The sequence below is a fragment of the Harpia harpyja genome, chromosome Z (assembly GCF_026419915.1).
Source record: "Harpia harpyja isolate bHarHar1 chromosome Z, bHarHar1 primary haplotype, whole genome shotgun sequence".
NCBI classification, from domain to species: Eukaryota; Metazoa; Chordata; class Aves; order Accipitriformes; family Accipitridae; genus Harpia; species Harpia harpyja.
The window spans coordinates 27,183,321-27,206,761 of record NC_068969.1 but is presented as its reverse complement, the minus strand read 5'-3'; the positions used below and the strand labels follow the sequence as shown (position 1 = coordinate 27,206,761).

At 43.1% G+C, this 23,441-nt stretch overlaps 1 protein-coding gene across 2 annotated transcripts in view; it reads left to right on the top strand.

Annotated features, from left to right (window-relative positions):
- Window positions 1–23,441, top strand: part of ZCCHC7 (zinc finger CCHC-type containing 7) — a 123,992-nt gene that overhangs the window by 5,529 nt on the left and 95,022 nt on the right. For both annotated transcript variants that reach the window (XM_052777944.1, XM_052777943.1), the window contains exon 4: window positions 1,829–2,536. In XM_052777944.1, coding sequence (XP_052633904.1) covers window positions 1,852–2,536 — 685 coding nt within the window. In that variant the 5' untranslated portion in view covers window positions 1,829–1,851. The remainder of the gene's footprint in view (window positions 1–1,828; window positions 2,537–23,441) is intronic.

The following is a 23,441-nucleotide window of genomic DNA, read 5'->3' as shown; positions in this document are numbered from 1 at the left end:
AGGAATCTCTGCCAATTGTCTCGTCCAACCCCTTGACTCAAAGCAGGGTGACTTAGAGCAGTTTGCTCAAGGCCATGTCCAGCTGGGTTTTGAATGTCTTCAAGGATGCAAGCTCCGCACCCTTTCTGGGCAACAGAGTAAAAAAGGGTTTTTTCTTATGTTTAAGTGGAATTTCCTGTATTTTATCTTTTGTGTCCGTTGCCCCTCATCATGTTTCTGGACAGTACTTGGAAGAGCCTGGATCCGTCTTATTTACTGCCCCCCCATCATGTATTTATGTACATTGATAAGATCCCCCTGAGCCTCCTTTTCTTGAGGATGAACAGTCCCAGCTGTCTCAGCCTGGCCTCATATGACAGATGCCCCAATCCCTTAATCGTTTTGGTGGCCCTTCGCCGCGGTCGCTCCAGTATGTCCATCTTACTTAGTACTGGAGAACCCAGAGCTGTACACAGCGCTCCACTTGAGTGCTGACCGGAGCGGAAGGATAACCTCCCTCACCCTGCTGGCGATGTTTTTCAGGAGCCCAGGATGCTTTTTGTCCCAGAAGTGTATTGGCTTGTGGTCAACTCGTCGCATCCCCAGGTCCTTTTTTGCAAACCTGCTTTCCAGGCAGTGGGCCCCCAGCCCATCTCCTTTGCAGGTGCAGAACTTGGCATTTACCTTTGTTGACCTTCATGAGGATCCTCTCTGCCCACTTCTCCAGCCCACTGAGGTACCTCCAAATGGCAGCACAACCCTCTGGTGTATCAACCACTCCTCCCAATTTTGCATCATCTGCAAACTTGCTGAGGGTGCTCTTTGTCCCATCAGCCAGCTTTTATAGCCTATTTGTTTAAAAAGCAGTATTGCTGAGTACATGAGAAGGGAAATTGGGGCTTTAGTCCCAGAACCACCAAAATGGCTGTTAAAGGTTGTAGGTAATTACTGCTAAACTGGTAGCAGCACAGAGATGTCATAGCTAATGTTGAGCGGGGCAGACGTTCTTCGCAGGTATGTCTTCCTCAGGTCCAAGAGCATTGTAGTTGCATTTTCATGGCATTCTAACTCGGTTCGTAAGTCCTGATGGGACAATGCGACATGGTAGTTTGTATGAAGGCTGCAGATTAGTATACTACCTTTATTATTATTTTTTTTTTTATGCTGCCTTGAGACCTGAGTGTGTGCAGAGCATGTCTGGGTGCTTCTGTATCGTAGCTCTGGTGCTTCTCACCATAGGGTTAAATTCCACAGCAGGGGAGATGGAACTAGGTGATCTTTAAGGTCCCTTCCAATCCAAACCATTCTGTGATTCTAATTCTGAAGTGCCAATTCAGTGACTCTGCAGCCCAGGTGTAGATAGGCTCCAAGTAACTTCTATCAAATAGTGCTGAATGTTCCTTCTCTGCTCTTTCAGGTATGTATGTAAGATGTTACTTAGTAAAACAAGTTGCACGGTACCCAGAATTAATACTAATTGGTGGAACAATCAAAACTCGGATTCAGACACTCATTTGGTTCCCGATCCATGCAGGTACCCTGGCTTTGAACCTAGGATGAAGAGGAGCTGTGGAAGCTGAGAGCACATTAAGTGCAACTTTTCAGAAGCCAAAGTAGTTGAGGTTAAAGTAGTAGTTAAGGTTAAAGCAGATACACCCTTGAGTAGCTTTTGCTATTACAGATTTGAGCTTTGATTGTTGTAGCTGTTAAGCCTGCTCAGTTTTATCTTCTGTACACAGAGCTCTATGACTAACCTTAGCAATTTCAGAAGGGCCAAAAGTATCATTGGAAAGATGGTTTTGGGCATACATTCATGACCATTCTGATATAACCTTTTGGTTTTTTGTAGATACAGACTATTCGCTTTCCAGAATGTTTGCTGGATATGAAGACGATGAGGATACTGAAGTGTATGAAGATGAACTTTATCACGAGGAGTCATCCAGTGAAGAGGCTGTTGATAGTGAGGTGGAATTTCATCTCTACAGCCAGATCCACTATTCCCAAGATCTTGGAGAAATCAGCACGCTGGAAATGGATGAAGAAGCTGATGTTGCAGGAGTCACGGCTCGTAGTTCAGTTCTACCTGAGAAACGGTGTGAAGACAAGAAAATCACTGGGTTCATTGATCATGGTGCTCAGCTTTCAGATGACCCTGAGATCATCATCTTGTCTGATACACCAGATGAAGACAGTGTTTACAAAAGCAAAGCAAAGAAGTCAATGGGCTCTTTAGCTCAAGGTAAAACACATATCCATCCAGGATCTTCCATGCCAAATGATGCTGAAGCTGCTGCACGTAATACCCTGTATCCTGCTGGATCAGGCACAGACATTGCAAAGCAAAGGAAGAGTGCTAGTGGGAAGCTTACCCCAGTTAGTTCTGCTGGAGCTCATGCCATCCAAGACGTGTTGGTAATAGACAGCTCAGAGCAGGAGAGCTTGATATCTGACAGTGAAAATGTCGAGAGTTGGATGCTTTTGGGAGCTGGTGCAGACGACAGAGATGAAGATATAATGTTGAACATTGAAGGCTGTGCAAGTCCGGTCAGCAAAGGTTAGTACTGTTTTTAATCGCTTGTTTATTCTTCTGTATGTGGGAGCATTTGTCTGCAAGGATACTGGTGTCAGTGTTTGAAAAAAAAGTTAAACAGAAAGCAAATTGGAGTGCATAATGATGGGTGCAAAACTATGATGAAGGAAATAGCTAGCCATTTATTTATACCATTTCAATACCGTTATTTCAGTAGTGTCATATATGGAAAGACAGTATTTTTGCTGGTAGAAATTTAGAAGTAGTATCAGAGTGATTCATGTTGTGAACTTTCCAACTTTCCTGTATATTTTGTATTTCTAAGAGCGTATAGAAGCGGGGGGGGCGGGGCAGGGGCAGGGTGAAAGGGGGGTGAAATAAAGAGGGAATACAACGGTTTCTTGTTGTAAACAAAGTAAGTAAAAAAAAACAAAACAGTTTGAGGACTAGAGACATAAAGAAAATCGGACGTAGGAACTGCATAACAGTAAAAAGTTTGCTGAAAAATGCTGCAGGGTAGGAAAGTAATCAGTGCTCAGAACCCAGGGAGCAGTGTCATTCCTCTTTTCATGTGATGAGGTTTCTGCCCCGCTGCCCCTGTCTGCCTTGCCTCATTGCCCCTCAGCAGTGCAGAGACCAGTGCTTGTTATGGCTTTGCTGTATGCTCGACCACCGAAGTTACAACTCAGAAAAGCGATGAACTGTAACAGGAGAGGACAAGGAAGGGAGGGGAGACCTGAGCTGGTTCCCTTTCCTGAAACAGATTCTGTAACCACTCCTTCAGGAGTCTGGCAGTTCGGGCTGTTGATCTAAAATTTACTGTAACTACTTGTATGGATTCTGCATTGAATAATTCAGAGAGATTCCCAACTGCCAAGACTAAAATTTAACGTTTTGGTATTTTGCAAAATACTCTTCCACATTACAGTGCAGAAAGTTAGTAAATGTGATGGTTAGCGCAACAGATTTTGGATATCTGTTTGTAATAATCATGGTGTGTAATGCATACGTTGTCACCAACAACCAAAACCGTGTTGGACGATCAGCCATGCTTTTTTCTTGCCCACCGGTTTCCTGATGCAGAAAGATCATTTCCAGAAACAGCGTCCCCTGCCAGTCTGAGAGAAAACAGAACCTGAAGAAAGGCTGCTTCAGTGGCAAGGCTAGCCAGATCAGCTGCAGCACTGGGCACTTTTGCAAGACTCTTTAAATTTAAAACAAAAACGTATACCATAATTTTACTTGGTGCACATGTAAATGAGGTGGTTTTGGGTACAGGGAAATGAAACGTTCTGCAGGCTGACACTAGTAAAGTTTTTCCTGAGGGTGGCTGTGTAAACAGTGCTGCTGTTCACATGCTGCTCCTAAGCTGTTTGAGAGGGGAAAGCTGAGAAATTGTCTTTGCCAACACCTGTTTCTTGCCCATAAATGTTGTCCATAAATGTTCAATAACTAACTTTTTGCTTAGAGTTGTTCCTGTGTATGTTTTTGCATAGCTATCCATAGACCATTGCTAAACAGTCCATAGTGTGCACTCGATCTCAGATGGTTGATTAAAGACTCCAGTGTGCTCACCCAAGCCTCAGAGATTTAAGAATGCTTTCCCTATTCCCAGTGCAATGCCAGAAGAGTGGCAGAGCATTCAGTTGCCATGCCAGAGCCCCACACAGCCACATTATATTTGGAATTTATGTAATTTTTTTCTCCCTGGAAATGTTTTAAAATGCAGTTTCTGAGATTTAACTTGACATTGCTAAATTTCATTAATATCTTTCTTTTTGTATTTTCATATCCTATACTTTTCTTTGAAACTAGAGCTAATTGGCTTGTCTTTTTCTTAAATTACTCTTGCTTCTTGGGAACCAAATGTTTGGTGCAGTGTGGTGACTGCTCTAACAACAATGCAGTTTGTGCATAGCACAGTTAATACATTTTCTGAGTAGCGTCTATTTTTCTCATAACTGCTGGGTAGGCAAATGACCTGGAGTTAGGTTTCTTTTGTTCTGTTTACTCTGTGTATCTCCTTGGATTTAGGTACCAAAATTGCTGATAGTAGCGCTAAAGATTACCCCAAAAAACAGAAGATAGAAAAATGTTCAAATAGTGCTTGAGACTTTAAGCATACTTCAAAGTTACATATACACATTTTGGGAAACATTCTTTAACTAATTTATTGGAGTGATTACACTTACTAGGTGTAACATGAAAATGAAAATTCATTCTTTGTGCTATTATAGCGAAGGTGTGCCAGTGCTAACCAGGAGAGGCTTTTAAAATTCAATACAGGAGGTTAATATCAGGAGACAGTTTTGCTAACTTATGGTATGTTTTTGTAATGAATGTAATAAAGTTTCTGATTTGTTTATATACTCATAGATGTTGACAATAAGCAAGCCACATTCAAAGCAGGTAACGGGAGGAGAATTTTCCTGCAGTGTATAAACTTGTCGTACTGTTCAGGACTAAAATGGTTTCATTTAATGTAGGTGATGTAAAGAGTTTTTGAGATGCTCAAATGCGACCTCACAGACAGCCACACAAGAGGCTCATAAATATAACTGTTCTTCTCCTACTCTGATGTTTATTCTCAAAGTTAGGTCAGAACCTCCTCAAAACCCCTTTTTGCAACTTGCCTCACATCAGTAGTGGTTTTGCCAACAGCAGCCTCGTGCCTGGAGATGTGGGATGTATGGAACACGCATCAGACGCCCACAGCTGTTTGGGAGCAGGTGCTACTTGTACACACACATCTCTCTCTTTGTTTTAGCTGTTGCTTTTCTACATATGTATGACTTTCCAGAAAGCCTTAACCTTTCTGCATTTCTTCTGACCACGATCAAGTTAGTGATGATCCGTTTGACTCTGCTGTATGCAATGGGCAGAGCAGAGGTCCATGCCCGGGTGCTGGCCCCGATGCACGCACGCACCTGAGGCAGAGAGGGTACCGCAGGGCTGGGCTCCAGTCAAACCCCTGGTTCTCGACCACGACCCAAATTCCAGTGAATGTTATTCAGGTAGCTCCGGCGTGCAAAAAGTTTGGTTCAGCTGCTCTGTTTCTAATGTGTTTGGTGATGGGGATGCAAAGACACAGCCTTAAAGTAAATCGGTGCTGTATGTACGTGTGTATGTAATGAAAAGCCGAAGAAGCATCAGAATAGTTTTAGGGAACAAAAGCCATAAATCTTCCTAATGTAAAGTAACCATAATTGTTTATTGAGCTTATGCAGCATTGTATCTCCAGTTCTATAGACTATAAAGGACTCCTTTGCTGAAACATAAACATAAAAATTTTAAGTCCGAGGGAAGAAATGCATTTAAAAAATACGTGTGTTGGCAAATTATCCTCTCAAAGATATTCTCTGCTAATTCATTTAAATTATTTTGAGACATGCACAGTTCTGTTTTCAAGGTTTCTAAAGAACCAGATCAAGTATTTAGGTGACTGCATAGTATGTAAATTACTATATTAGGGCTTGCAGTATCAGTAAGGATGGACGTGGAGTGTAGTGACTGGTGAAGCCTTGCCTTTCACATTCTCCGCCAAAACTGCCTGTGACTGTGTAAATGGGATAGACCATGACAGTGTCATGGTGTGGTTAGTGTCCAGTTTGCTTCACATTAAAAGGGGAACTAAAATGTGAACAATTCTCCAACTATGAGAGTAGCCGGTTCTGTCAGTCATTTGATGAGTCTGTTTTCATGTCTGAGTCCCTGAAATAGAGATGCTGAAGTTCCACTGGAGTCAGAAGTAGCTCCTCAAGGAAAGGAATTAGGCTTATCTCCTCATGCTGTTAACTCCGCTACATCTTACTTGCCTGCCCTGCTCTTGTCTAGCAACCTTATTATTTTTAATATTCTCTATAAACAAATAACACTTTCTTGATGCCTCCAACGCACAGAGTCTTCTCCCCATACAGCCTTCTAGCTTCAGTCATCACCGTCTGCTGTGACAGAAAAGAGATGTCCAGACGTCCCTTTGCCTTGGGACATGAGCTCTGGTTCCTGATGGTAAATCAAGATTCACCTGTACCCTTCTGTCTTCAGCTGGCATCTTGAAAGTTATGGCTGGTCCACAAACACTGCTGTTCAGTACACAGTTGAAAAGTTTTCCTCCCTTTTGTGCCCTCTTTCCAAATGGCTTTAGATGCCTTTCACTTTTTATTTTTGCTTGCCTAATACCACGTTTGTGTCCATATTTCTGTAAAATACAACTTTTTGTCATGTGTCTGCTGGTTTCTCAGCACATATAGCTGATTGGCAACCTTTAATTGATTGGGATATGAAGATGGGTGCTGGCTTTCTTGTTTCACATAGAGGGATATCATGGAAAGCACTTACTGTGTCCGTACTGACTCTGTCCTTCCTTACTCTGACTTGGTTTTTCTGTGGTGAGATTGCACATGGCTTGGAAGCAAAGCAGGCACTTGAATTACAGACGGTCAGCCAAGCTGAAAGACAGCGGCCACATACCTGTATGTGTTACTTGCCCCCACCTGGTCATCTGTGGGTTTCCTTGCATGGCGTTTGGAAAAGTGTGCACTGCTGCTGGTCATTACTTTGCAAAAAGGGGTCCTACCTGCTTCACGTGGTGTTTAAAAAATGGGTAGTTCAGCAAATCTAGGTCTTTGGTATGATTTACCTGATTTTTTTAAATGTTTAGAGTCCAGAAGAAAGTGTGCAAAGAGAATCATTACAAACTGTACCATGTACTAAATGCAGTGAATTCATTTTTAGGGTTGGAGGGTTTCCAGGTCTTTGAAGGAGGGTTCTCCCCTCCCACCCCTTTCCTCCACTTTGCAATAAGAGTATATATGATAAGAATGTTAATTTCCTGTAGTTGGAAGTCTTTCATCCATTCCTTCATGAAAAGCTTCTTTTTAACATATTTCCTCTCCCACACATAGCTGCAATCCTAATCTCTGCATTTTTCTTTTCCTCATGGCTTTTGGAAAGACAGCTTTCAAAGCTGCAGCATTGATGTCCGGCCACTAAGGGGTACAAAAACCAATTTATCTTCTCCCTGTTTCATCCCTTGCCCACCCAGTACCTTCCTCGGAGACAGCAGGCTAATGTGATCGCAGTCTGGGCTTGGCAGGTTTGTGGAGTGCAGTGCATATGGTTGGTTTTGAATCCAAAGTTTCTATAAAAGAGCACATACGGACGCTGCTGGGCTCCCGGAGAGGGAATGGTTGTTTTCTTCTCCGCTCTTGATTTTTTTCTTATTAACACAGTAGCGAGGCTTTTACAAGAGCATCACTAGAGATACTACTTCTGGCACAAGAAGAAGCTCTTGAAAGTAACAGCCACTGGATATCGGTCTGCCCTAGTAAAGAGCGTTCATTCAAATGCCCTTCGTGGTCATCGCTCCGCAGCCTGTAAGCCGTGTCGGAAGCCCTGGTGCAGCCTCCTTAGCAGCTCTGGCTGCGTTTTCATGACATTTGCAGACAGTGACATGGCATGCGATAGTCTGAGCGATTCCCATGTGTGCTGCTCGGCACGGCTGCTGCTCAGGGGTCCCAGGGGGTCCTTCCCTCCGCAGCAGCAGCCCCTGGACCAGGGACCGACTCAGCTTCTGTTTGGGTGCAGTGCCTGTTTAGCTGGAGCTTGCTCCAGCCCTAGGTCACGAAGAGGCTGTGTACCAAGGGTGACACTGTGCTTTTATTTAAGCATTTTGTTCCATGACGGCGTAGAAGCTGTACTTGGTGTAGCTTTGGCTCTGGTGGTAACCTCAGACAAACGAAGGGCAGAAGACTCAGAGCAGAAAGCACAAAACTCAGCTGAGGCTTATGGGGTGTTGCGAGATATTTTTAAATCTGTTTGTCATGTGATCTTCTAGCTATCTGAATAGACGAAGTAATTTTTGTGTTTCCTAACAGATTGACTTCTGGAATTTGTAAAATACGAGTCTTTTTAATCGTCTCTGTTGACACTAGTTATGAAAGGAAGCCAGCATTCAAGGGGTAAATCATTTCACTTGAGGCACAGGATTTTATGTCAACTTTTGCTCTAACTGTCCTGTAAAACTGCCCTGTACAAAAAGAAATAGTGAACATAAAATAAAGTGCAAGTTAGTGTTTCCAAAGCAGTTTTTTCAGCTTTCCATTTTGGCATCCATTGCCACCTTTTTTTCCAGGTTTAGAGGTCTTTCTATGCACTGATTTTTAGCCTGAGTAATCAAGTCTCTCATTTAGTCAAAGAAACCATAACAAAAGTACATCTGTAAAATGAAAAAGAAAAAAAGAAAAGGATTTGAACATTTAGTGAATGAAGCCATAAAAAAAAAGGCCTAAAATTAAAAAAAAGTAATTCAAAAGCATTTTATTTTTGCCTCTTCCCTAAAAAATAATGTAGGAGGGAGTTTTCTATTCAGCAGCAGTAACTACAGCTTATGGAGTCAAAATGGAAATAGCAGTCTCTGATAAATTTAGCTTATTGTTTTATCTCTGTCAGCCATGCTCAAAAAGGAAATACCCTTTGTTAATTATCAGTGTTTTAAATGGCTTCTTCTAGATGTATGACTTAATTTTCTCTTAACTCTGCATGGTACTACAGAAACTATTCAAAAATCTGACCTCATCTATATTTTTTTCTCTCTGTGCTGTTATTCAAATCCTTCAGTGTATTTTTAAATGGTGAAAAGGTGTAAGCTTCTTTCTAAAATGACAAAGAAGTACAGTAAGTTGTGCTTTTCTTCTTTAATTTACCCCTTCCCTTGACAGCTAGTTTTGAACACGACCTTTGCACAATCTAGTATGTTTGTGTTCCAGAGTCTTGATATTTGTAGCACGAACGTACTTTTTCCATGAAAATGTCTACGAGAAATTTTTCATTTTGTTAGGCCGCAGAAAAACTATTTGAAGAGCCATACTTCCCTGTACTTTTTGGATGCCGAAGTTGTGTAATTGCTGAATTCAATTTCAGCAAAGGTTGCTTTCGAAAGTAAAAACGGTTATTGGTGAAAATTAGTTTAGCAATTAAAATACTTTTATTATTAATGCCTAATGGAGTGTGCTGCATTTCTTAAAAGCAGCAAGACTTACTAGTGTGGTCTGTGTACAAATTTCAATGTCACAACTCCCCCCCCCGCCGCCCCCCAAAAGTGAGGGTTTATTTCTTGGCAGTTCTGCATGGCACCTCGCAGCACGCTGCTGCATGCAGATTGCTGCTTCTCCACTCGCTGCTGCCTCTTCTTGAGGCCGGGGAGGCTGCTGGGATGCTGCACGTCGGTGGCTGTGGCCGTGTCATGTTGGCGACGGCTCAACGTCCCCTTTCGAGGGGTCGCTTCAGCCCCCGGTGAAGCTGCCGTGCCACCTGGAGCATGGCATCTCCCCCCGGGGAGGTCGAGCACTGGGCACTGGGCGGCTGGAGGGGATGGCTGATGGAAAAGCAGGCAGGAAAGACGTCTCGGTGTAAAATTAACGTTTGTTTAGAAGTAGCCTGTACCGGGAGTCGTGGTTCGTGCAGGCTGGTAAGCCACGCACGTGGGACCACGCTGTTCCGTCGCCTGCTGCGAAGCTGGGGATGGAGGGGCTTCCACCAGAAGAAGGTGGGAGCCCGTGGTCCTTGGTCCTCCTGCCCAGGCTGTGCCCGTGTCCACGCTGGGGCTCGCCGAGAGCCCACCACAGCCCTGCCGGTGGCTCCGGGTCCTATCCCTCCTCCTGAGCAGAGCCAGGCACACGGGGCTGGGGGCTGCGCGCTTGTCCCCATCGGAAGGACAAACCGATGGAGTGGTGCCGGGTCATGTCAGCTGTGTGTGAAGTGGAGGTTGATGTCACCCAGTTCGATTTTTGTGTGTTTGTGTATGCATTGCTGGAACCCTTTATCAGCCTGCTTTCCTCAGAACTGCGCCCTGCTGAACGCTGGGGCTTTTCCTGTGATTTGGTTTGGTTTTTTTTTTTCTTGCTTGTGTTTGCTAGAACCTTAACGTTACTTAAATGTAGTAGGAGTGTTTTGTGCATGAGTTACTATAGCAGAATGCACCCCGGGGCGGTAATAAGCAGTGGGAATCCACCTACCATTTGGAAGATCCAGCACATGCATATGGATATTTTGATTAAAGAAAAAAACTTAATCTTCTTTACCGTGTAATGTGGATACACTCGAATCTCTTGATTATTTAAAAAAAAAATTAATAAAACTAATAAAGTTCCTTTGCAAATCTGAAGAGATCTAGACTAAGCATACCTGCAACCTGAGCAGGCCCTTTTATCTGTATAGATTTCTCTGCTATTGTGGACCTTAGCTCTAATTTAAATTTCCCATGGCTTTGGATTGCTGACTAGGTTTTCTGCAAGAGTGCCCATGCTTACATGGTCATATATTCTGGGTGACTTTTTCACTTTTTTTTGCTGTTCTGTTGATTGTTATAAGGGGAATTTTTTTTCCACTTCTGTCATCAGTTTGATCTTTCTTCCTTGTCCCTATTTCTTTGGGTTTCTTACAGGTGGGGAAAAACTCTCATATTGCAATTGAATTTTTGAACACTGATGGGAAACTGATTTAATCCTTCTGAAGGAGAAGTTCAAGATTTTTAAGTAATTAAAAAATGCAATAGAGAATATACGGAAGACAAAGGACTTAAGGGTTTAAAAAGGGAAAAAGTAAAGTGGTTGGGGCTACAAAGGGACGTAAGTCATGCAGACAGTGCGTGGAATAAGCACAGGAAAAAAAGAGTTTATATTAATAAATTTTAAAACAGAATAAATGTCTGGAGAACGACTGATAGGAGTAAAATGGCATGTTGATAATGCTTTATTATGTGTCTTCCTGTTTATGGTAGCACCTCGTGGAAGTGGTTTTGTGACATTCAGAGGAATGTAGGATGGCACGTACTTCATTCTGTAAGCCCTAGGGCTGTAAGTGGCACACTTCTAGAGAAATTGGGGCCTTTTCACTGCAGATAACTTGCTCTGTTTCCTTCCGGTACAGACAGGATTCGCTGTGAAGGTTTGAACTGCAAGTGGGTTGAACTGCTGTGTTGTCAAAACGGGCACACAAGCAGCATATTAGGTAATTTGTAGATTTCTTACTGAAGAGCATGGAAAACTTACGCTGTGATACCATCACACTGACCATTAATCTTGTGACAGCTGGTATTCGGTGGCTCTTTTCTTTTTTAATCTGGCAGAGATACAGAAGTAGATCCATAGATTACTGTAATATCTGTGCATATGCAGGTATACACACTCATTATCAGTAACACAAGCTAACGAGTCCTGGGATGATTATAATGGTTGTCTTTATACTTTGTTAATATATAGAATTGGTTTTGCCAGTATTCTTACTGATAAGTATTGTATGCCTTTCGTGACTGTATTTCACATTTAACGATCCTCCTCCAGTGGCTTTTGCCAGGCAAGAATTGTGTCGTCCGCAGGCAAGAAGTCAGTGCGTGTCGGTGCACACCTTGTGTTGTTCCCCAGCCCTGAGCTGCTGTCCGGTGTGTTCTAAGCTTAGCACAGTCCTGCGCTTGCTTTCACTTTGTTAATTGGCTGTATTGTTTCCTCCCTAGCGCTGAGACAGTTTCCAACCTCCACGTGTAAATCAGAATAACTCCTCAAATCTCCAGAGAAACTCTGGATTAGGGAGGGTTTTGTCACCAGAACCTGTCCAGTTGCCTGATGCTCACAAACGCCCTGGCTCTTCCAGGAGGCTGTCCGTGCCAGCACACCGCTCCCCTCCACGGTGCTGGTGAGCCGGCAGCAGCCCATCGCCCTCGGAAGGTAGGAGAGGTGAGGGTGACGCTGAGGACCTCGCAGGAGGTTGTATGAGCAGCCCATTGCCCAACTCCTCTGCTGAGGGTTTCTGGTTGACAGTGGCATTTCCCATTAACGTGGCAGTTCTTGCAGTTGTGGAATTTAGCTTTAAGCTGTTGATGTGAAAATTTTTAGCACCAGGAAGGTTTCCCATCTGCCAGGCTCAACCTCTACTCACTTTCTATGAAGGTGGTGGTGACATTTGTCCGTTTTTCCCCTAATACTCTTGCTAACGTCTCTGCTTTTGCGTTGTATGCAACAGTGCCAAGTATCTTGAGTATGTCTTGGTTGATAATGACATCGTTAAAAGTGAGAAAATAAGAAAAGAAAAGCTCTATCTATTCAGCTGGACTTCTTGTGGTGGATATGGTGATGTACGGCTTACATTACAGAGCAGTAGCCCACACACTGTAGAAAACCTTACGCACAGAACTGGCTGCCAAGATGTATTTTGTCACCGGTTTGGTCCTAATTCTGTGGGTTCCTTTGCTGTCTTTATACAGAGTCAGGTTTGATACGTGGTGGTTTTTTTTCTTCCATTTGACCACTTTTGAAGTGTAGGTGAAGGGAATATACTCACAGGCACCGAGAAGGCCTGTTGGAGGTAGCAGATTTTGGCCACAGTCACAAAGCAATTCTTTGCTCAAAGTGGGTAGATTTATCTGAGCTTTGTTGTTGTCGCATCGTGGTGCGCGGGCTGTTGTGGCATGCTTGTCCCTCCTCAGAGTCCTGAAGCACCAGAAACAGCAAGGTCCCGGCCAGGCATCCTCAGTACTTGATAAATCTCCCTCCATCAACTCCTTTAAAACCCCAACAACGAGAGAGTGAGAGGGGCGGGGGGGGGGGGGGGGGCGGGGGGCGCTGCCAGATGCTTTTTTCGGTCTCTTTTTGAAACTCTCTGTGCATGGTGAAACACCAGAGTTTTCTCTGCCCTTCTAAAGCGGAGGCAGTGAAACACTTGGTGTTTTACAGCCTCTGCGGTGACAGTAATTGCGTTAACGTTGTACTTACTTCCCAGTCTAGACACTGCCTGAAGGTAAGCCACTAAGTCGGTAACTGTGTCTCGTACGTTTAAAACTTTAGCGGCAGAGGTCTGGGGATTTCCCCCCACCCCGAAGCCGGGGGGGGTCCGGCTGTGGCTGGCTCGCCCCGTGCCAAGGCCGGCTCGGGATTGCCGGTGAGCGCGTGGAAGAACGTACATACGCACACGTGTAAGCATATGCACATGTATGTATTTGTATGTGTATAGACGTGTATGTGAAGGTTCAGCTTTTCCATTTGCGTTGTGTTCGTGTGGGATACCTGGCACGCAGCTTTACAAAGAAGACTAAAGTGAAAAAAGTTGCCACCTTTGAACAGAGATTAATGTTCCAAAATACGCCTCCGAGAGGGGCAGCAGCAATGCCAGTCTTTATTCGTTCCTGAGATGGCTGAAGTCTGTGCGATAGGCTTCAGCGTGCGATAGCCCAACAACAAAAAAAACTATTCCCTGAGGCTTGCTCCTTGGGACGCACACAATTTCTGTATCATTTAACTGTACTTAATGATACTTCTAGAACTACAGCTACGTGGACGTGTGCTAGAGGGGTTTTTCCTCGTCAGGTTTTTAACGAATATAATTTTTTTGTGTGTGTGTAAAATTTAAAGCAGCAAAGAGGGGGGATCCCTTTAAGAAATCAGTGTCAGCAATCAGAGCAGAGGGACAATTTAGCTAGCATTTGTAGTGTATCTGTCTTGGGTTGTACACCTCCTGCAAGGCGTTCTGTGGAGTTTTTGTGAGTTGGTGGCTAAGGCAGATTATTCCCTCTGTTTTCTGAAGTCGGTCCCTGCTGACTTTCGTTTTTAAGGTGGTAGTGATTTCGTCGGTTATGTATGTTTTCACCTTGCTTAATTTTGGATGTACCCTTCTTTTTAAAAAAACCTTGAGGAAACTTTTAGATTTCCAGATAGAAAAAGCAATTATTTAACACTTTCTCGTGCTACGTCCTTTTGTCAAAAACGAAGCCCAAAAACCCGGCACCGGGCACTGACTTGTGGTCTTTGCGGCGGTTTGGGGTTTTTTTTTGGTGTGGGTTTTTTTTTTTTTTTTCTTTTTTCTTCTCGACCCGTAGCCTCGCCCAGGTGGAGCGACGCCGTTTTCCTTATCGCTTCTCCCAAACCGGAGTGATGAAATGACGGCTCCGATCCCATACTTCGCTGCGTTTTGCCTCGGTTTCTTTGAAACAAACTCCTTAACCATCACAAAGAGCCCGCCGCAGGGGACCAGCCCCAGGGTCGCCGCACCCCCGGACACCCCCCTCACCCCCCCGGGAGGGGGAGGCTCCGCCGGTCCCGGCCCCGCTCCGGGCGGCGACCCCGACGGGAGGGAGGCAGACCCGGCAACTCACCCCTGCCTGCCCGACCAGGGGCCGCCGGCCTCGCTGCTGGAAGGGGCCAGGGCTGCCGGAGGGGGGCCAGGGCTGCCGGGCGGGCTGCCGAGCCTCCTCCGGGGGTCGGCGCCGGGGCAGCGCCGGTGTCCGTTCATCCCCTTCGGCCGGAGGGGTGGCTGGAGATGGGAGGCTGTCACCGCTCTCTCTCGCTCTGCCTGGTTGTTAACGGGATTAAATGTAAGCCGTTGTGTACTTAGTACCAATTAGTTTCTCATCAGAGGGGTTCATTATGATTTTTTTTTTTTTTTTCCCGCTCTCCTCGTAATATTCTTTCACTGTTTGACTACGTGTGTGGAAGAGGCGAGGGAGACGTTTCCAGGACCCAGGGTGCTTTTGTCTCCTCTTTCGCTTTTACAGATTCTGGGGCAGAAAGCAGCGTGGCCAGTAGGCCATGGATTTGTGATTTACCTCAAAAATTACCTCCTTTTGGAAAAAGGTCATAAAGTTGCCAACTTAAGAAAACAGTGAGATTGCAAAAATCCTTTTTTGGCAAGCTTTGCTTAATCTCTCTTTCCCTGAGGTCTTAAGTGACAAGTTTGCACGTTAGCTATGTATCTTAGCCTCCACGGTCAAAGCGCAGTATGGTTTTAAATACAAATGACACTTTTATGACGTGTGTCAGTGATGTAATTTTTTTTTTGTCACACGCACGTGTGCAGTCTCTGAAGGACAAAAGCTGAAAAATACTTTCCCTTGTATGGAAATACACATTTGAAAATCATTCTCCAGCGGACTCAAATAATTAGAAGGAGCACAGGGAAATGTTCCAGGTACTTGGTGAGGCACTGAAACACCGTTGCATCAAAATGGAAAGAAGCAGCTGTAACTGCTTTTCAGCCCATGGTGTCTTTACACTGAAAAGGGAAATAAATGCAGACTGGGAAAGCCTGGCAGCTATCTGCTCACCACCTAATGCTTTGTCACGGGGTGGAAAACAGTTAATATCCAGCAACAGTCACTTGGTCCTGAGACTGCGTTCATACAGACAGAAAGATAGGGCTGCCTTTGGAATTAGAGTGACTTCCTTTATTAATGGGATAGTGGTACTTAACATTGGTAACTATTTTTAAGCCTGCAAGTGACTTACGTCTAACATATTTAGTTAATGTAAAGCCTACTCGCTTTGTTTAGTGTCCCACATTCATTATCACAGAGAGTGCACCTTCAAAGTCATCTTCCCCCCTCCTTTTTATTTTTTTTTTTTTTTTATTTCAAAGCTGGACTAATCTTGAGTTGTTTTGTGAAGCTAAAAATCTGTAGGACTTTGAAGGAGCAAGCAGGCTCTTTGGGAACTGAATTCTTCCCAAAAGAACATTTTTGTAGTCTTTATTTGTAGTGTTGTAAAAGAAGCTGAAAATTCATTGGTTATTAAGGATAACTTCATTGAAACTTTTCCTTCTTTTTGATTTTGCTAATACCTGATTTTTTTTCATCAGTAAAACTGAGACCATTTCTCAGTTGATGTTCTTACATTGCCATTCCAGTTTGTATCTTACATAAAATAGATGTAAATGAAAAATACACAAAAAAATCCTTGTCACTAGTTCAGAAATGGTATAGCTGCAAGAACAACTTTTAATTCTGATGTAGCGCTCTTTTTCTGTAGTTTCTCTGAGAACATAAATACATGAAGGAAACACGGCAGCTTCCCAGCGCAGGTGGATTATAATGTCAGCAGCACCCTTGCCAGACAGCACAGCTGCTTGGATGCCCTACAGTCACACAGCAAAAACTTTAATGTCCTTACTGTGGAAATTGTAGGTATTCCCATGCAGAATTTCATTGCACACAGCAGTATGAACACAGCACAGGTATCAAAAACTCTGTACTTTCCCACTGCAGACACTGGGAAATTTGCTGCAATAGAGTTGTGGGGCCTTATGTTTTTAAGGTTGACCAACGTAAGTGAGCCATTATTTGTAATTCATTTTCTCATAGGTAATTATGTTGGTTTTAACTTTGGGTGTGCCACTTGAAATTAAAAGGAGGAGCAGGAAAGGATCACTGACTTCTGATCTTAGCTATGGTAGCATTAAGTGTTACAGTCACCCTGATTTGAATCTGCTTTCTGCCATTTCCTTCTGATGGGACTGACCACAGTGGGCTCATCAGAAGTTTCCAGGATAAATCAGACTGGGAAATAACTGAGATCTAAGTGGCTATCCTGTTTTAGAGGAAATGGATAGCTGGTTTAATACGCCTAGTTAGTTGTTTTGTTTTGAAATGGTATACCTACCATCAGTGAGGAAAACATGAAAATTACTGTTAATGTCAACTAATTCAAGGATGAAGAGAAGAATAAAAAATGCTCTTCCAGTCTAAATGGGAAATTTAGACAGTCAACAAGTTCTTTTCAGTTTGTTTTCCAAAATTTACCCTTATTGTAATTTTGAAGTTTATTAATAAAATGAAATGCCATATAGGACACAATTCTGTATGGAATGAATGAAAAATCAGTCTGTTCAAACAATTCTCATGGAGGAAAAGAAAAAAGGACAGGAGGAGAAAGGAAGAAAAATCAAAAGGACATGAAGGAATCAGTATCAGACTCTCTTCACCTGCCCCAATACTTAACATTTTAAGTTTTAATTACTGACCAATGTCAGCGTGGTTCAGTGAGCAAAAATTAGGACCAGTGATCTGAGCATAAATATTACCATTGCTTAGGGTTGAAGACAGTTGTCTAATGACTTGGTGAATCAAATTAGTATACAGGTGGCACTGCTGAACCTCCATATTCAGCTGCATAGTACAAGCATCCTGACCTCACATGCGCTTCTTGATTAAAAAACCATGACTTTTCAGCTTTTTGCTCTAAGCAGTAGAATACAGTTTTTTGTGATGAAAATATGGTTAGTCCTCTGTTTTCTAGTATGCTTTATAAGTAGTGGAATAAGTACAGCAATGTAGTACAATGTTTTCACTGGTATTTTATGTGTTATCACAGCGATTAAAATTATTACTATTGCTCTTCTCTCAGTGATTCATGCAGAATGTATTGTGTTTGTAGGCACCGCACATCACAGAGGGGAAAAGAACGGTGCAAGGCAGTCTGGGGGCAATAAGTATGAAGCCATCACTGATTTAAAAATATGTTTTTAATTCAGAAGCTAAGGTTATTTTCCCCTTGTAAAACTGAGAGGGGAGTGGTCTGAAAGAGACATCAGGAAAAAGCGGGGAATGGCTCATCTTACAGCCCACCAGAACGACATGGTACTTGCTCATTTACATTTTAGCATTGAGTTTTTTGAAGACCTTTTTTTTTTTTCTTCCCCCCAAACACATAGTTAATAGAACAATTTCTGTAGTATTTATACAAAATGTAGTATAAACATAGAGCTTCAAAATAAACTTTCATTGTGTCTTTCCAGAAACAATTATGCTACTTGTATGCATTTCAACTCAGTGTACACAAATTTTATTTAACAAATCTCATACCTGTATTTTTATTTACAGCAAAATCCTTACATTTATGCATATATAGTATCTCTAATTACACAAATGTTAAATAAAACATTTTTGGATCGAGTATCTGTGAAGAGATACATATTAGTTATTTCTGAAATTTAAATGTACAATAGCCAATAACAATTACAAAAAACTGCAAAACCCACACTTGTGCTAAGTTGTCAATGCTAGAGACTGCTAATAAAATATTAGCACTCGTAAGTTCAGCTGCGTTCTGTCCTGGACCCCAATATCAATGGCTGAAATGCGCCAGAAAACCAGATGAAATGAATTTGCAAAATAATAAGCTTCTTGCATTTAAATAATCTTCTTAAACCAGCAAAAACGGAGAAACATGATTTCCAATTTTATTTCATTCTCATTTTCTGAGGCAGAAGGATGATTTTAAGTAGGAAATGTTGCTACAGGATGTGTATGGGAATAGAGCTGCGGTTAGGGGGTGATTCACAGCTGGAATAGCCGCACTTTGGATTTTTTCACCTTTAACACTTGTCTGTGGAAAGCTCTTCCTTCAAAGTTAGTTTTGACACTGTACGAGATAGTTATCTTGTAACAGCTTTACAGAAATCACAATGTGACTGCATGGCAACTACTAAAGCATAACTTTTAAAGTAACATTTGCTATTTTCTTCAGTTTAACTCACCCCCCCCCCCCCCTTTTTTTTTTGAGAAGGAGATTCCTTAAAATATACGGTGATCTTTTAAAAACTATAAATAAGTTGGAAGTAAACAGAAAAAAATCCTTGTTTGACTGCAACTTGTAAAAATGTCACAGTAATGGTGACTTCTGTCTTTAACAGAAGACTCTCGCTTTCCTTTTCTTTTTTTTTTTTTTTTTTTTTTTTGCTAACAAGTAATAATGAATAATTCACATAGATTTTGGTACAAGCTATTTTGGAAGCTAAAAAAGGACTGAATTTCTAATACATCTACTCTATATTGGAGAAATTTAATTTTCAGTCTTTTTAGTGCAGTAACAAGATTTACCTTTGGAAAGATGTTTTAGTGTTAATGTGTGGTATCGGGATAACTGTTTTCTTCATTTTGATACTACAGTGCTTTCTCCTCATGTTTGAAGATAAATCAACAATCCAAGGGAAGGAAAGAATAATAAAAGTTGTTGTTGTCTGTAAGCGGCTTACTTTTTCTTGAAGGCTTCTGCGCCTTGCATTTAACAGCAGCAGGATGTACCAAATCCAGATCTTTAAGGCCCAATGTCACTGCCAGACGAGAGATTATAAGGCGAGGGCGTGTTTAAGTGATGGAGAGGAATCTGCTTTAGATACCAAACAAGGGCTGGCTTTGAGGGGCAGTCCTGTACAAGTACGCTCTCATCCCTTGGACACAAGGGGGTTTGTAAGCGCGCAGTCCTGTGGACTGAATTCCTGCCACGGTCCACGTTCTCATTTGCAATTTACTGAACACTCTGACTTCCTTTAAAGCGAGATCACTGTTGCTTTAATGCATTTTGGAAGGGTGGCATTTTAACCATTTTGTTGGTTGGATTCTTGTCGCTTCAGTCACTGATCATCATCTTTTCCTGCGAAAAGCCAAGGCTGCCTTAAAGAGGACTCAGGGTAAATTTTGTCATCTGTGGCAAGAGGTGCAAAATGGTGATCTAGGATCTCCCTTAATGTCCAGCTTGTGTGCTCCCTTGTATAGTAAATGTAAATGTGTTGGTAGTAGGCTTGCTTAGTTTAGTTGGTTTTCACTGATGAAATAATTCTGTGGGCCGGGAAGGACAGGCACGCTGTACCGAACGTTGTCCAAACAGCATCTTTTCTCAGGATGCCCCTCTGCCAGTGTTGAATCTTCTAAGCAGCATGCTCTTCAGTTGCCAAAGCTTATTGGGTAAATTTTTCCTGAATACCGCTTTCCAACAAATACTTCGTACAGCTGTCCTATTTTAATTATATTTCTCTAGACATGAGTCTTAGGTTGAACTGTCTGGTGATAACAAGATGTGCCTCTTTCATTGTGTGCTAGAGCTTGGTCAAATAGAAACAGCAGTACGGGTGTAGTCATTGCTGGCTGGCAGACATAGCGGGACGTGGTTAGTCTTGTTGCCCCATGCCAAATGTGGAATACTTATTTTTGATCCTAAAAGAGGCAAAACATTACTGCCAATTTTTCTGGTGTGCTCTTTTTTCCTCTGCTTTTTCTGATTAAAAATTTATTCACCTCTTCCAAGTTCCACCAGCAAGCTACAATGTCATCCAAAGTACAGAAAATGGCCTCTAGTTTTCTTGCCAAAAGCTCTTCATTTCCATCTTTGAGAGTTCAGATTACTCTTCTTGGCCTTTTTGCCCTGTACCTCCTTGACCCCAAAGTAATCATTTGCCATAATTTCAAATAATGAGGAACTCATCTTTGGAATTACACAGATAACGTTTTTGATGGCACGTGTGATAGTTTGAAAGATACAGTCAAATTGTTATTTAATTGGCAATATCATATTTTAAAATTATTCATACATTTTGAAAACTATGGTGAGGGGGAGAAAGCAACCAGTAGTGGCCTTAAAGTGTATATTAGTTATCACACCAAAAAAAGAAGAAAGGAAAACAACTGTTAAATGGTCTTTTGCAGGCACAGGTTATTTTCGGTGGCTTAGGAAAGAGAATCTTCTGAATTGTGTGAATTTATGAGGTGGTATTGAATGTCTTAATGCTGACACTGGCACTGCTTTTGCTCTTGGTTCTTGACGTTTGCTGAGTGGCGTTTCTGTCTAGCCTGTCATCGTAGTGTTAGTCAGTGCTGGTAGTTTATTACACAGGATCTAAGGAGAGCCCCAGTCAACAAAATGCTACCATTGTTCAAATAATTCTGAATTCTGGTCACCTAATGTATAGATTTTTTTGACACTCTCCTTCTGGAGGATGAGGAGGGAGGTGGGAACAAAGCTGTAGGTGGTGTTGGGGTAGGAGGCAGAAGCTCAGACTGAGGTCTTCTCTGTGTGGTGGCAGCTGGGTTGGGTTTGCTGGTCTGCCTCTTCCAATCTCCCATGCAGTGGGCGATTAAAGTGAGCAGCGAGGATGAAGGTAGAAGAACAGAGGCGGTTGCACCAGCACCATGAGCGAGGCTTTTCTTTGTCTTCTTGGGAGAGCCTGTGCTGACCGTCTGCAACCAGACAGTCTGAAGGCTGGCTGCAGAAGAAATAACCTCGGATGGGAAGGAGAAGATCCTGCTGCAGCTCCAAGGCGAGGGTTGTCTGGGAACGGCAAGCATAGCAATCCTGACCAATCCAGAGCATTTGAAGGTTTTTCACCAGCAGTACCTTTTCTTACCCATCTGAGCACGGGATTGGGGTGTGTGATGACGCTCATCTGTTTTGCATTAGGTAAAGGTGAAGTAACCAAACCAGCAGAAAAGCCTGATGGTCACATCCTGCAAGATGTTTTGGAAACCAAGTGCTGACCCGCTGCCTGTGAAATTCGGTAGCTCAGTCCCTGCGGGATTTACAAACTCTGGCTAGATGTGTCTGCTAGATGTGCCAGAACCAAGCTGGCCTCTGGACTGCTTGCATCTCTCTACGCCGTGCTCCTCTGAGCCTTGGGTTTAGGATGGTCACTCTGGCACGGAGCGCAAATGCACAGAAGTGTTTTTGCTCAGCACCAGAGGTGAGTAAGCCCTCCGGCAGCCGGCATGCAGCAGAAGCATCCCACCACCTCTACGTCAATCAGCGTGCTGCCGAGGTTCCCACACTTTATAATGGCCTGAAACGGCGGGATTGGCTCGGGTGCTCGCGTAGTCTTGTGCCCAGCCTGAATAAACCCTGGCAATGCTGAGCTTTGGAGGCTGGCTGTGTGTACCTGTGCTTCTTGATGGGGTTAATTCCTGGCCTAGGGAAGGTGTTCAGTGGTAAGCAGGAGCTAACTCATGGTTAGGCTCAGGATTCAAAACGGCGTCAAGCCCTGTCTCTGGCAGTTGTCATCTCTGCATGGGGCTCTCCTCCCGTTGGGCTTGGATGAGGAACATCTGGCCACTTGCAGTCAGGGGTCTTCTGCAGGGCTCGTGTAGTCAGTCCCACTGTGCGGACGGTCAGTGTCCATGTGCTGACGGATGGGCTATTCACCAGCCTCCGGGTGGTATGAGCAGCTATGACGTGAAGTTGAATCTTGAGGATCTTCAGTGTTAGCAAAATTAGTCTGGAGTTTTTTTGGTGTTTAGGGCGTGTATGTGGGTTGCTAACGTGTCACGCTGAAGAACAAAAGTGGGATAAATACAAAGATATCTGAATTTCATACCTTTGTAAAATCATAAATGTGAGAGTTCCCTGCCAACAGCCATTCCATCGTTTGGTCGAGTAAATGAAGAAGGCAGCTCAGGAAGACCTGTTACCAGACTCAGATTTTGAACACGAGGGGCCTTCAACATACCAAGTTTCTCACATTCGTGTATGTTTGGGAAAGCAGAAATCCAAATCAGTAATCTCTCACATCTTAAAAAAGAAGAGCTTTTGGCAGGGACCTCTTGTTAAATGGAGATGACCCTGCAGTGTCAGAAATGCCTGCAGGGCAGGTGGGATTTTAAGGCTCCAGGACTGTAATTCAGGGAAACCTGAGGATTATATTACCTCAGTAATTAAAATCCTACAGTGCGAAACTTCTCAGTGCATTTGTGGTGGGCATCACTGAAGCAGCATGGACACTCACGCAGAAGCTGTGGTGGCATCTAAGACTTGTGAGAGAAGACATGCACTACATGGAAAACAAATTTTATAGTAAACTCAGAGGGAGATTGTTAGAATGTGTTATTTCACTCATTTTTTTTTACAGGATGGACTTTGAGTACACATTGAGACGTTGCATTCTGTTAACAAATCTTACATTTAAATAGGAGTTTGGGGTATTCTTAGGGGCATTTTGGTAGCATACATGCTAATTTTTGTTCTTTGTGGAACAGCCTAACCCGTGCAGTTAGCATGGTGAGGTCAGTGTATTCACAATATCTGCATGCCATGGATATTGGTAAAATCCATGTCACCATTTTTTGATTTTTAAGAAACCACAGTCTGTGGCCTTATCCTCTAGCTCTCTTGTATATAAGCCATCACTTTATTTAAGATGGTACCTTAGCCGTTTTTGCTTGCACCCTTCTCTGTACCTGTCTGGTAAGAAATGCTGCAGGAGTCCTAACTATAGTGCAGCCAACACAGTGCGTAATGTAGTAAATTGTGCGGCAAAGGAGCAGAGTGAGGTGAAGTTGGGCACCTTCTAATTTGTCTGCGGTCATGACAGGTATGTTTTGCATTGCTCCAGCAAAACCCCTGTGGCA